This window comes from Rhinichthys klamathensis, unplaced genomic scaffold (genome assembly GCF_029890125.1).
Source record: "Rhinichthys klamathensis goyatoka isolate OS25496 unplaced genomic scaffold, OSU_Roscu_1.1 h1tg000108l_1, whole genome shotgun sequence".
NCBI lineage: Eukaryota > Metazoa > Chordata > Actinopteri > Cypriniformes > Leuciscidae > Rhinichthys > Rhinichthys klamathensis.
Genome location: NW_026606646.1, coordinates 1,239,689 through 1,253,525, shown reverse-complemented (window position 1 = coordinate 1,253,525; position 13,837 = coordinate 1,239,689). Strand labels below are relative to the sequence as shown.

General features: G+C 39.0%; 1 protein-coding gene across 1 annotated transcript; it reads right to left on the bottom strand.

Annotated features, from left to right (window-relative positions):
- Window positions 1-2,754: 2,754 nt before the first annotated feature.
- Window positions 2,755-7,650, bottom strand: klhl11 (kelch-like family member 11). Its single transcript, XM_056253661.1, has 2 exons — window positions 7,072-7,650; window positions 2,755-4,935 (listed from the first exon to the last, which is right to left on the bottom strand). The coding sequence occupies exons 1-2, from the start codon at window positions 7,602-7,604 to the stop codon at window positions 3,348-3,350; spliced, it is 2,121 nt and encodes a 706-aa protein (XP_056109636.1). The 5' UTR covers window positions 7,605-7,650; the 3' UTR covers window positions 2,755-3,347.
- Between the last annotated feature and the right edge of the window lie 6,187 nt (window positions 7,651-13,837).

Below are 13,837 nucleotides of genomic sequence, written 5' to 3'. Positions count from 1 at the left end.
TTATAGTCGCAATACAAACCAAATACTTGGATGTAAACTAATTGTGTACTCAAAAGTTTACAAAAAGTACACTAACTTTTATAAACTAAAAAGTAGACCAATTTAGACCCAATAAGTACTGAAATAGTACACTTACAAGTATACTAGTACAATGATTTTACAATACTTTCTACATGAAGTATACTTGGTAAATATAATTGGAGTTTATTTTAAGTTTATTTTTTTAAGGGTTCTTCATGCATGATGGATTTGTTCATTCTTCCTATTATAATGCTCTTCTGTGATGGATCATTTTCCAGCTATACATATTTTCAGTGGGAGAATGTAAAGTTTTAAGCCTATAAGAAGACATTTGAATTTTTGACAACTTGCTGGATGTAGTGTTGTTTAATACGGTACCATTCTGCCTTATCTTTTCATTGGTTTCTATTGGACTTTCTGTATATAGATTTGTGTCCACTTTTCGCCAAATATTAAATATTTAAATGAAAAATACACTTAAATGCCAAATGGTCTGCTCAGTATTTTCATTGACATTTCTGGGAAAAGTCTGAGCATTAATGAGTTAATGTGAAACAGACTGTGGCAAGGAGAAACTCGCTAAGATGTTTAGATAGGGGAAGAAACCTTGGAACCAAGACTCAATTTGACAAATAGAGTTCCAGCAGGAAACACTGATATTGCAGTTCACCAAAACACAATGCCACGGTTTCACAGACAGGTCTTAGATTAAGCCAGGAGTAGTAGTTAAATTAGGATTTTTAAGTAGCTTGTACACATGCCTTAGAAAAAAAAAAACATTACTGGTGTGCATCTTGAGACAAAAAAAAAAAAAAAAAAACGGCACTGAGATATTTCAGCGCAAGTTGCTTTCAGTTAAGACAGCTCAAACATGAATTTTAGTCTGGGACTAGGCTTAAACCTTGTCTGTGAAACCGGGCGAATGTCTGTGGTCATCTAACTCAAACCCTTTGGCTGTAATAATTAACTTTCTATTGCAAACTTTGTGACCTTGCTTGAGGGTGATGGATTATAGTATGATCACAAAATCAAAACTATCTGACTGTTTGACTTTCCTGGTTTTACAGTATGGCACGTTATTCCAGACTTATTCTCTATTTGTTCTATACTTGGAACCTAACAAGTATCCAATGTAATGTAACAGTGATAAACATGACATGCTCAGATGCTGCTGCATTTTGAACCAACTGAAGCTTGTTGCAGCTTATTGTAATCTAGTTGAAGTTTTTCACACTGCTAATCGTACAATTTTTAGTGTCGAACACTGACTACTGTAACGGAGAAGATTCTCTAAGCATCTGTAGAAAAGATTCCAACTTAACTATTCTTTTCTTTGTCATTTCACCATAGTATTTCCCATACTAGTTTGATACTCAAACCAGTTTGGCAATAATCATCTGAAAATGCCTCAATCAATCCATAGTTAACACTGTAGTGCAAGTTACACTGCATCATAAAACATTTTAGTAAACGTAAAAGTAACAGCACTTCAAGGGTGAGAATCAACTGGGTAGAAGAACGACTCGTGGACAATATTAGATTTTTAATAAATATTTATTGCAAATCACTGAGATCCACAACATGTGCATACTTTATAACACATGCAACAAAACTATACTCGCCCTTGAAAGACTTTACAACAGCGAGAACGGGACAAGGGAACATCCCAGCTTTGCTACTCTTATTGTCAGACACTTTCTCCATCGACACGCACACATACACACCCCTTTCCTCTGTGCATGAAGGAAAGAAAACTGGTAGAGTTTAAACACTATTAAACCACATCTCAACATGAGAGACACAAAACGTACATTTCCCATTGAGTAAATACAATATCTACGATTCTACAGTCTCCAATATGCAGGAAAATGTTTGAAAAAGGCTTATTAATGCATGTTCAATCAATGCATGTTCAATCTTTTTTTTTCTTTTCTCGTATGATATGACTATGAAACTGCACAAGTCAAGACGAGAGCTATAGATACATTGTCAAAAGCCATTTCTATCTTGCATTTAGTAAAGATTTTAACATCGCAGCGTAACATTAGGTCAGCTAAGATGACATTCTTTAAGACTTTGGTATGGACAAAATAACAGTAACATGTTCTTCAGGCAAACATTATGAATGTTTAAGCTGGTCTTGATGGTGCCAATGATTGCTTCACAAGTTTTCCCCCAGTGAAGTGCACTGAGATTTCTTGTAAGACACTAAACATCACACACTGAAAAAGATAAGGGAATGTAAAAAGAATATGATAATAAATATATTTTGTAATAAGGACAAGGAAGCAGTAATGGTACCATCTGTATGAGCTATATCATAATTAGGAATGTACAACAGTTCACTGAAAAAAAAAAAAAACATTGTTCAAATCAGACGTTATTAATTATTGGCAGGAATTCCATGACAGAACACAAACCAATGTCTTTGAGGTGGCTAAAAATATGAATAAAAAAAACATTAAAGTAAGGAAACCGAGAGATCTCGAACTGGCACAGACTGTAAGACTGATGACAAAATAATTTGGAAAGGTTGCAATGGTCATGCACACACTGAGGTAATGGTTCCTTGACTTTATTCTGAACATGTCTGGTTTTGCAACTGTATTATGTGTAGCCTTCACGCATCAATAACTGATGCCATAACTAGGAAAAATAACAAATATAATCAAATAAAATGATAAGATTAAGACGAAGGCTAGTGCTGAAATTAAGTGCTTGTAGTTGTGAAGAATGCATTTTTGCAAATACAGCCAAAGACCGTGAACGCATTGCATTTGAGTGCAAAACTAACCAAATCATCACAATTAAGACCAGGAACTAATAAACAAAGTGATGAGAATAAAGATGCAGTGGTACTTGTGGTAACTCATGGTTTGCTCAAAAAATGTGAATGCTTTTGAACTGCCAATTCATTACAGCAGGACACTGTCACTCCCTGCACAATAATAAAAAAAACCACAAATGTAGATGACAACCATCACCACATGGAACGTTATGACTAAGGTAAATTAAGTGCAGCATTCTGCAACTTGCCGACAACGGGAATAAGGCAAATTCATGCAACGCCATGAAACAATGTTTCATGTGTACGGATATTAACAAACATATCTTTTTTTTTTTTTACATATTTATAGGAATCTATTATTCAAACAGTCACATTGAAAATACTCTTCTTTATCAGCATCAGCCATTTCATTCACTCTCCCAGTGATGAAATGTCACAAGTAAACAAGTAACACACATTTTAATGAGAATGGGATCATGGGAACGCTATATTATCACATTTTTTTTGCAGCAGTTCTTCTATTGAGCAATAAGGGCACTCAGCATTCAATCTGCGATTGTAGCTGCCTGCGTAGAGTCAACGTGCGACGATGCAACTGCTGCATTTGCTGCATACGGTCCCTCTGCCGTGCCAGATTCTGTGGCATTGGGTAGCGCTGACACCCATAAAGAAAGCGGTAGGGAATGCGCACGTGGCACGCTGTGGCACGGCAGCGAGGTTGAGGCATGGGCGGCAGAAGCATCCAGCGCTTGCGCTCAGCGCAATACCGATACGCCTCTTTTCGATACTGCTTATCCACATCGTCACTGTTCTTCCAGCCACCAATCACAAACACATCATCACCAAGATAGCAGATAGCTGCCCCCTCAATACTGGTAACTTCTGGCGGAAGACTCTCAAGAATATCATCAGAGATCCTTGCGGTGATCTTCTGCCGAGCTGCTTCATCACGTACGTTGGTATAACTCTTGGGACAGCAGGAAGCTGTGTGGTAGAAGTTAGTCGACGCCACAGCCATTTGGAACAAGCAGTAGTTGTCGATAAGCGGTAAGGAGTCAACTTCCTGCCATTGGCGACTGTCGGTGTCGTAGCGAGTAGTGACCGTCTTCAACCCGTCATCGCTGTCGGTATCTACGGGTGTTCGCGCCGTTACGTAAACATATCGATCTTCGACACTAATGGCCTTGACGTCTCTTAAAATCTTAGGGGCAGATTCTAGGTTGTGCCACTTGTCTTGGTCAGGTTCGTAGACGCTCACATCCTTGAAGCCGGGGCTGAAGTTGCCATGACCACCAATACTATACAGAATATTTTTGATGCAGGTGAGCCCAAAGGAATGCTTCCGTGTGGTGAGGTTGCTCACTTGTTCCCATGTGTTGCGATTTGGATTGTAGCGCTCCACCGTCTTGGCAAATCCTGGTTCCATGGACCCAGCCACGTATACATGTGTATCAGTGGCAGCAATAGCGTGACCATCCAGATGGTTATGGATGTGTGGCAAATTGACCCAACGGTCCTCGTATACAAAGTACCCTACGCACTCACTCAGGTAGTCGCCTCCTTCAGAGACCCCGCCGACTACCATGATAACATCCATGTTCTGGCCAAATCTTGGTTGGAACGTGGCCATGTATGAGGCCCAAAACTCTGTATCTGCAGATTTGAGGTTCTCGAAGCGGATCGCATGACCCTCCACAGCCTCTGACACAAGCTGTAGGCAGGCTGCGTTCTGTGCGACCAATGGCTCGTTCTTCACAACTCTCGTAAGATAGGTCGGCTTTATCTGTGGCAGCCTGAGGAGACGAAAGAGCTCCTCAAAATACTTCACACGTTCTTCGGAGCTCTTCTGAACCCATTTGACCACAGCATCAAACAGAACCTCCTCAGAGTCAACTGTTATCTCTGCGTCAGACAGCCAGTCTCTGACCAGGTGGAACGGAAGCGTGTAAAATTCCTCATCCTGAATGACTTTGTGGAAGTTGCGACGAATCATGTCAGCCGCACGCAAGGCCAGCTGATCCAAAGTGTACATGTGTGCAAGGCTATGGACGGCCACACAGTTGCCCAGGCTGAGCTTCCTCTTGAGAAATTCCCCACAGAAATCCTTTAATTGCACAAGCAAGAACCTGAGAGTGGAAAAGAAAAAAGATTATTTTAGGTCTTACAAAAAAACCCCCACAACATTACAGGCAAGACATATAATATTTGTTCTAGTAGTCAGCTAGGGCTGGGCATTATGATGACATATATCGAGGCAATGATAATTAAAGTGTCTATTTACACTTACAGAGATTTTGCTATACTGTTTATATTACGGTATGCATATGATGATCGAAAAAGTGTTATTAAATGCAAAGCTGTGAAAAGAACTGACACATTTTAAGTGCGTGCTCAGAAAGTCACCTATCTTAGAAAGCATGCAATCCAGAATTCAGTTGCGCTTGAACGGTCAACATTACAGAACAACGTTAAGATGCCTGTCTTGGCGAGTATTCACGTTGTGGAACGTATAGAGAGTTGGGAATGAAAATGGATGTTTCAGTACATTAGATCCATGCTGCTGTCACTTAAGACCTAATGCACTAGGGCTGTGATAAAAATATTGATTTCTCGATTTTAATCGATTCTCATTTTAATGAATTGATAGATTCTTAAATCCCAAGAATCGATCTTTCAGTCCATGCTGTTTTCAGTGGATGAATGAACAAAACTCCCATCCAATAAATTGCAATAAGATTCGTGCTTCGTTACTTTGACAGAATTTGGAAGCTGAGACTTATATCCATTTTATTATGAAATTCAAACAATAAATACAATTTTTGATGCTCTTTAATGTGGTTTGACTGTAGTGCGAGCGAAAGCACAGAGCATATGTGAACTGATCATTTCTTCCTCTTTACTGCTAGTTATAGCATGAAAAAAACATGAACGAACATCAGAAGTTATGTTAAAAAATATAGTACAACTTGCAGAAATCTGTATCATGTCTCAATCAGTGTTTCATCCGCAGGAAGGCATCAATAAAACGGCTTGTATAAACAATGTCAAGTATTGTTACATTTACCTCAGAACAGCCATTCAACGCCTATACACTCAGCTAAAAAAAATTACTCTAAAGAGGAGCATTATTATGGTAAATATTTAATGCAGGTTTGAATAAATCCAACATGTTTTTATGACAGACAATATTTAAATGTTTATATTTCAAATTATGACATTAAAAAGTTATTATAATATCATCATCATTATTATTATAAAACTTCCCTTTGTGTAATGTAAATGTAAGTAGCCTATACAAATCAGTTAATTTTAACCTCTAATGTACCAACTGGGGTTCCCTGTATAATTTACAGCAGTAGTTGACATTTGTTTCGATTTCCCACGTACTATACCTGATACATATACCCCAATTAATCTATATTGAATTGAATCAAAATCTGAAATTAATCAAATCACAAGCCTGTGAATCGGAATTGAATCGAATTGTGAAATTTGTGTCAACATCCAGCCCTATAATGCATGGATCTAATGTACTGAGCAGACGTTCACCTAATATACCTGCTGCTGTCTATGTTGATAATATTAATCAAACAGCAAAAGACAAAGATAATCACTTATCACATCTCTTACTTGAATAGAGCTATTGTACTTGATAAAGTAAAGCACTGTTCATTTCATTTGTATTTTTCTTGTATTGTATTTGTCCAATTGTTTGTTATATACATACTTGATCTCATTTTTAATAAAAAAAAGATAAAATACCAAAAATAATGATATCATGACGTTTTAGTGAAATAAGATGTGTCATATCGTCCACCCAAACTTTACTATACACACCTAGGGTGCACAAACCTGAACAACAAGGTAGCCACAATCTGCAGGTAGATCTTTTGATTTTGTTAATGCAGTGTTAGGTCACCGAATTCAGTCCTCTCTCTCGTCTTTTTGTGGCTGAAAGAACATATATGCCGCAAAATGATGTCAAAATGCCCGTCTCTGCAAGTATCCTCGTCGCTTATGTCTTGAACCCCCACCTGCCCCCCGCAAAATACCGCAAGCAGCTACGATGCCAAAAAAGAAGAAGAAAGAGGCTGTTTGAAGGTGCCAGTGGTGATGCCCAAATGCGTCGGACATGGACTGCTTCTATGATGCCCAATGTGCATTTGAGTGATCAGACATACCAAAAAACACTGTCTAGATAAGCAGCAGGGTTTTGACACATCTATGACCTGCATGTCTGTCTCTTTCTCTCCATCTCTCACCTGTCTGCCAGCTCCAGCACCTCATGCACATTGGCGGTGCTCACTCGGATCTCGCCCGTATACATGAACTGGATTACGCTCTCCACCGTCTCCTGGTCGAGGCCTGCCTCGCTGCTCCACTCCTTCATCTCCACCCGCCGCGTCACCGACTCCGAAAACTGACCACCGAGCAGCGGCGTGAAGTAATCCGTGGCCGCGGCCAGGACTGAGCGGTGTGCGGTGAACTCGAAGCTGTTGGCGGCTCCTGGAGAGCTGCTGAACGCCAGCGTCACGTCGCAGAAGAGCCCGAGCTTCCGCTGCTCGTTCTGCCGTCGGGAGAGCTCTGAGCAGTGGGTCGCGGAGGCGAACTCCTCGGCCTCCTCGGACTCTCCGTCTCCCGATAGAGAGCTCGCCGAGCTCGGACTGCCGCTGTTTCGGCTAGCGTCCTCAGGGTTCGGGGCGGCTGCGGCCATCTCGGTGTCCGCGCTGTCGGTTCGTAAAGTGCGCAGTATTTTGAGGTGGTGGAGCACACTCAAACACACACACTCAAACATAAACAGCGCTCAACATGCACATGCGCACACATACACCATACAACGCAGGAGTTGACGTTACAGGAACTGACGCGAGACATGAGGGGCAGATCTGGGAACGGATAAATAAAGAAATAGCAAAAGAAGAAGAAAAAAAGACCAAAAATCCAAAGCATGATTAAACGGTATATTGTTTAGAAAGAACATGGGCATATAAATGTGTATGAAATGTACACACATACTGCATTCTAAATTCTAATTTAAATTTAAAAAGGCGTCTGTTTATTTTTACACATTTTTAGTGAAAACATCTACCGTTCTGCCATATCCTCCTGAGACCCAGGAAAAAAAAAAGTTTTTTGAATTTAGTTTTTTTCCATGTCATCACACTGTTTAGAGCACAATAAACAAATGGTAAAAAAACACATATATAAAATAAAATTTTATTCATACGTTATGCTATGTCCTCTGTAGTGGACGCCAGGACTAAGTTGTTTAAAACATAAAATGACATGAAATTATATGTATAGGCAAAAACAATGGGATTTTTTTTCAATCACCAATAAATTTTGGGGTTTCAGGATTTTTTCAACCAAAATTTGTATAAAGATTATTCTCAACTATGTTATGAAAGAAATAATGGAATGAATTGATACACCATTTTACTTTTTGCAATATGTGGGTAAAATGGCCATAAATTAATATTCCAATTCAATGCAATGTATCTATACACTGTATCTAATTTGCACATTAATGTGTTCTTGGAGCAACATTTAATGAAAAAAGAAGTGTAACAATTGGAGTAATTATTGGCAACATTTTAATAATATCATCTAATATTTCATAGGAATATTGATGTATAATTTATCTCCATATTCACTTGTTGTGTCTCCCAGAATGCCTGATAAACATGGTTTTAGTCCTGATGTCCTCTACAGTGGACACGTTTGAAATCAATGCCCTGTTCTGTAACAGAAAGTATTTTTTTTATTTGAAACCCCTTAACATTTTCCTGAGATGTTGTTTTATGAAATACAATTTGAAAAAGTAGTCCAATTTAAATATAATTACAATATATTATCATATTTCCATAAGATGCTACATTTGATCACTAAATTAATGTCAGACATTTTTAAAGACCAAGGAGAAGTTGTTTTCATGGTGAAACCTCCAAACATTTGGTATCTCTGAAAAGTCCTGAATGTGCTCTTTACAGGACACCCAGGTTGTGTCATGTGACATGTATGATGTCAGAGAAATTCACTAAAATATAATGTCCACTACAGTGGACAAAAGTCTATTCTTGGGTCCCAGGAGGATATAGGTCAAGCTCCACCAATGACGTTCAGAGAGGGCGAGCTGGACGTCACATGTCCCTGAGCACCACTTGCTCAGAGCCGTGCACTTGCTATGAAGGACCCATATAGCCTACCTACGGATAACCTTTTAAAGTCACTATAAATCAAAATGGTCAATTCTCTCTTTTTTAGCAATGTTTATAAGCTATTATTTTATTATTTATTCGTGTACAATACATCATCATTATTTTATTAATTTGCCCTCGCATCACTTCCCCTCCCTCCTGCAAAGACATCTCCTCTTCTCTGATGACGTGTGCACCAGCGCGAGGGCGGGACACAAAATTAAAATAATAAATTAAAATAATAATAAAAACAAAACAAAATTTAAGTAGGCTATTGTTTTTTGTAATCTTGTCGTCCACTTTTGGAATCTTGTCGATGCACAGATCTGAGCATCTACGAGAAAAAAATTCTTGTTTTTGTCTGTATTTACAAAGTCAGCAAGTCTAAATTGTCGTACTTTAAAATCTGTTCAGATTTCGTGTAGTATACTTCAGCCTTTAGTCATTTAATAAGTGAAGCTCAGAAAACGCTTGGTTTTTACCACATCAAGGATGGCTGTCAAACTGTCCTGCTCGCATCTGATTGGTCAATCAGATGCGAGCAGGACAGTTTGACAGTTTACTCTACTGTCTTCTCACATGATAAAGTTCCCAAACCAAACTATTTATTTTCAGTAGCGGCTCCTGGCCATTTAGGTGATTCTGGGTCAGCGCTAGTTTATACTAAACATTTTGTAAACTTTATCTGAACACATCTGACACACGTTTGGCAGATTTATACTGTCCTTGCGTTATTCAGCCTGAGGGTGGCACTCTAATGATGATTGACAGACTTTGGTATCGGTCTTTGTCAGACACGTGGTTGTGTGTGACGTCACCGACAAAAGCATAGAATGCCATCTTAGAATTGCCTTTATTTATAGTATTTATTGCCTCCGAATGTAGTTTTAGAATATTACAAGTTAGGAATTCCAGTGAGGAAAAAAAGTAATGTCTAATCTCAGATCAAACATAAAACAAACACAACAGAACTAACTTACTGTATATAAAAGCTATTCACATGAGCGCGTTTAATCTAAAAGGTTTATACTCTCATTAAAGGCACACTGTGGAATTTTTGGCCACTAGGGTGCACTCGACCTGTAATTTTCACGTCTAGTGCCCCTAGAGGCCACAAGCGCCGCAGCATTGTCGCAAAAGTCAACAAACAGTCAACCGGTCAACCTCCCGTGTCTTTATGTATGTGCAGACGGCATTTGATTTGTATGTTGGAGAAAGTTAATCGATTCACTACTGACCAAAATTAAATAATAATATAAATATAAGATTAATAATATAAATCCTATAAAGAAAACAAATTGAATAAAAGTAGCATACGCAGAAAACAATGTCTGATCAGGTAAGTCGCATTGACAAGGGTTGCCCAATCCTGCTCCTGCCGATCGTCTGTCCTGCACAGTTCATCTCCAACCCTAATCAAACACACCTGAAGCAAACAATTAACGTCTTCAGGATCTCTTTGCAATGGGTTGGAGATGAAATCGAGTAGTCAGGAAATCGTGTAACAAAACTGATATAACTCACTACATATTTCCGTTATTTGTAGTCTTCAGTTTGTTTTTCCTTTTACACAAATACAAACATATATGAGCTGAAAGGGAAAAAAAACATTTACATTTGTATACGGCAGTATGTTGTGACTTATATCAGTTTTGTTACACGAATTCGCAGTAAATATTACATTATATATACACTTTTATGCCGATGTTTATTTTAAACTCTCCCTTTTTCTTTTTTTGGTCTCCCCTGACAAAATCTTTGCTTTCTTCGCTTTCTTCCGAGTAGCTGTTGATTCAGCCATGACGACAACATACAGACGCCGGCAATCAAACGCGAGTTGAGCTCTCACGTTAGAATTTGAGGAAGTTGGGGTGGTGGGGGAAGTGACGTATGCCGTAAAGCGGTCGAATTTTGTAGTTCTTTTTGTGCTCGGGTTCCTACCCGAAACCCGAAGTTACATAGTGCTAGTAAAAGCGATACAGACACCTTCAGGCTTCGGCAGACGTGTCATTCAACCTATTGTAAGTCGATGTACCATCTCAATGGGTTTTGGTAATATATTATAAAGGTTGAAAAGTTCCACAGTGTGCCTTTAATTTGATAAGCCACTCCACACAGGAAGAAGCATAGACAGTAAAAAAAGAACAGACATGCCAACTAGTAACTGATCTGATGCAGACACATATCTGAACTGAAGTCTATGATCTGGAGCGACGAGCGAGGTTTTGCCAACGTGAGGTTACGTCACGTGAAAATAAGCGGGGCAGCCAGACGAGCGCGTTGCAGTTCCATTTTTCACCACAGATGTACATAAGAAATTTGTGGGGCGCTGTAGAGCTAGGGAGGACTCCGAGGCCGGATACCCCACTAGTATCACGAATATGCCTGCCGAATCCATGCGCTAAAATTGTTATATATCCTGCTCACTTTATGACTTAAAATGGTCTAGATTAGAAAATCATTTATACATCTACAAATCAGCCACAATCTGATTTGGTGACGCTCTAAAATATCAGGAGTGCAAAATAAACACTTTTTTGATTGAATCATAATTATTGCATAAATATTAACACAATTCTCTCAAAATAAAAAATATTATTGAATAGAAATACACTCACCTAAAGGATTATTAGGAACACCATACTAATACTGTGTTTGACCCCCTTTCGCCTTCAGAACTGCCTTAATTCTACGTGGCATTGATTCAACAAGGTGCTGAAAGCATTCTTTAGAAATGTTGGCCCATATTGATAGGATAGCATCTTGCAGTTGATGGAGATTTGTGGGATGCACATCCAGGGCACGAAGCTCCCGTTCCACCACATCCCAAAGATGCTCTATTGGGTTGAGATCTGGTGACTGTGGGGGCCATTTTAGTACAGTGAACTCATTGTCATGTTCAAGAAACCAATTTGAAATGATTCGAGCTTTGTGACATGGTGCATTATCCTGCTGGAAGTAGCCATCAGAGGATGGGTACATGGTGGCTATAAAGGGATGGACATGTTCAGAAACAATGCTCAGGTAGGCCGTGGCATTTAAACGATGCCCAATTGGCACTAAGGGGCCTAAAGTGTGCCAAGAAAACATCCTCCACACCATTACACCACCACCACCACCAGCCTGCACAGTGGTAACAAGGCATGATGGATCCATGTTCTCATTCTGTTTACGCCAAATTCTGACTACCATCTGAATGTCTCAACAGAAATCGAGACTCATCAGACCAGGCAACATTTTTCCAGTCTTCAACTGTCCAATTTTGGTGAGCTCTTGCAAATTGTAGCCTCTTTTTCCTATTTGTAGTGGAGATGAGTGGTACCCGGTGGGGTCTTCTGCTGTTGTAGCCCATCCGCCTCAAGGTTGTGCGTGTTGTGGCTTCACAAATGCTTTGCTGCATACCTCTGTTGTAACGAGTGGTTATTTCAGTCAAAGTTGCTCTTCTATCAGCTTGAATCAGTCGGCCCATTCTCCTCTGACCTCTAGCATCAACAAGGCATTTTCGCCCACAGGACTGCCGCATACTGGATGTTTTTCCCTTTTCACACCATTCTTTGTAAACCCTAGAAATGGTTGTGCGTGAAAATCCCAGTAACTGAGCAGATTGTGAAATACTCAGACCGGCCCGTCTGGCACCAACAACCATGCCACGCTCAAAATTGCTGAAATCACCTTTCTTTCCCAGTCTGACATTCAGTTTGGAGTTCAGGAGATTGTCTTGACCAGGACCACACCCCTAAATGCATTGAAGCAACTGCCATGTGATTGGTTGATTAGATAATTGCATTAATGAGAAATTGAACAGGTGTTCCTAATAATCCTTTAGGTGAGTGTATATTACACTGAATAAACTGAAAAAAAAGTCAGCAGTCAATTTTGACTGCGAACAACACAAGTGTGACTGACTTCCAGAGGGTTAAACTGTTCATTTGAACAATTTTGTTTGGCTATCCCTTTCAAAAATTTAGATTTAAAACTAAAATTTCCTATTTTAGCATTTCTAAATAAAATCCGAAATCGATACAACATAAGACATTTAAAAACAACACTTGAGTGCTAACAATATTTTTAGTGCTAAACTATTTATCTGTGTCCATTTCTCCACATTCATTAACAAATCCTCTGTAAATGCAGCAAGTCGACTCATCCAATTCCTTGCAAGGCATCAATTTGTTAGTGAAGATGCAGCGTCTCTATTAAAATCAGTTCATTCACAACATTTTAGAAAATTCTGACACGCACTTCATGTCATTATGTTTTCGCAATAAACCTATGACCAGGGTTGAATGCAACACAAAATATGAAAATTATACAACACGAATAACCAATAAAGAACTTTATTCTCAAAAATACCATAATTTTGCACATAAAAACAACACTATAGAAGCTGATTTAGTTTCACTTTTCCCAGTGATAAATGTGCCCTTAGCAGTTTGCTTAATCAAGGTGAAGTGTGAAAAGACTTTAATTTTCGTTTTAGAGCAGTGAGAAGTCATGCATAAACACGCTTCCCCAATATTTTAGACAAATACAAACACAAATATGTGCCATTTCTCTAATCCCATTTCAAAGTGCGTTTAGATCTTATTACAAACTCTGAGACTATAAAACTTAAAGATATATGCTAACGTAACATGTAAAACTTGAGAGTATGCAGTAGAATTTGGCGCTTTGCATCAACAGGCTGTGGTGTCTTCATTCATTATATTAGAACTCACAGCCTGAAGACCCATACACGACACAACACTTGTTAATTTTAACCAGAGCAAAGGAAGGTTCATGGTAGTGTTAGTAATGTAAGATGGCCAATGACAAGTTCGCTTTATAAGCA

Excerpts from the sequence above, each read along its gene's own strand:
- klhl11 (XM_056253661.1), bottom strand. The coding sequence starts at position 7,604 with ATGTTTGAGTGTGTGTGTTTGAGTGTGCTCCACCACCTCAAAATACTG. Across the intron at positions 4,936-7,071 it reads GTGCTGGAGCTGGCAGACAG|GTTCTTGCTTGTGCAATTAA; the intron begins GTGAGAGATGGA and ends TTCCACTCTCAG.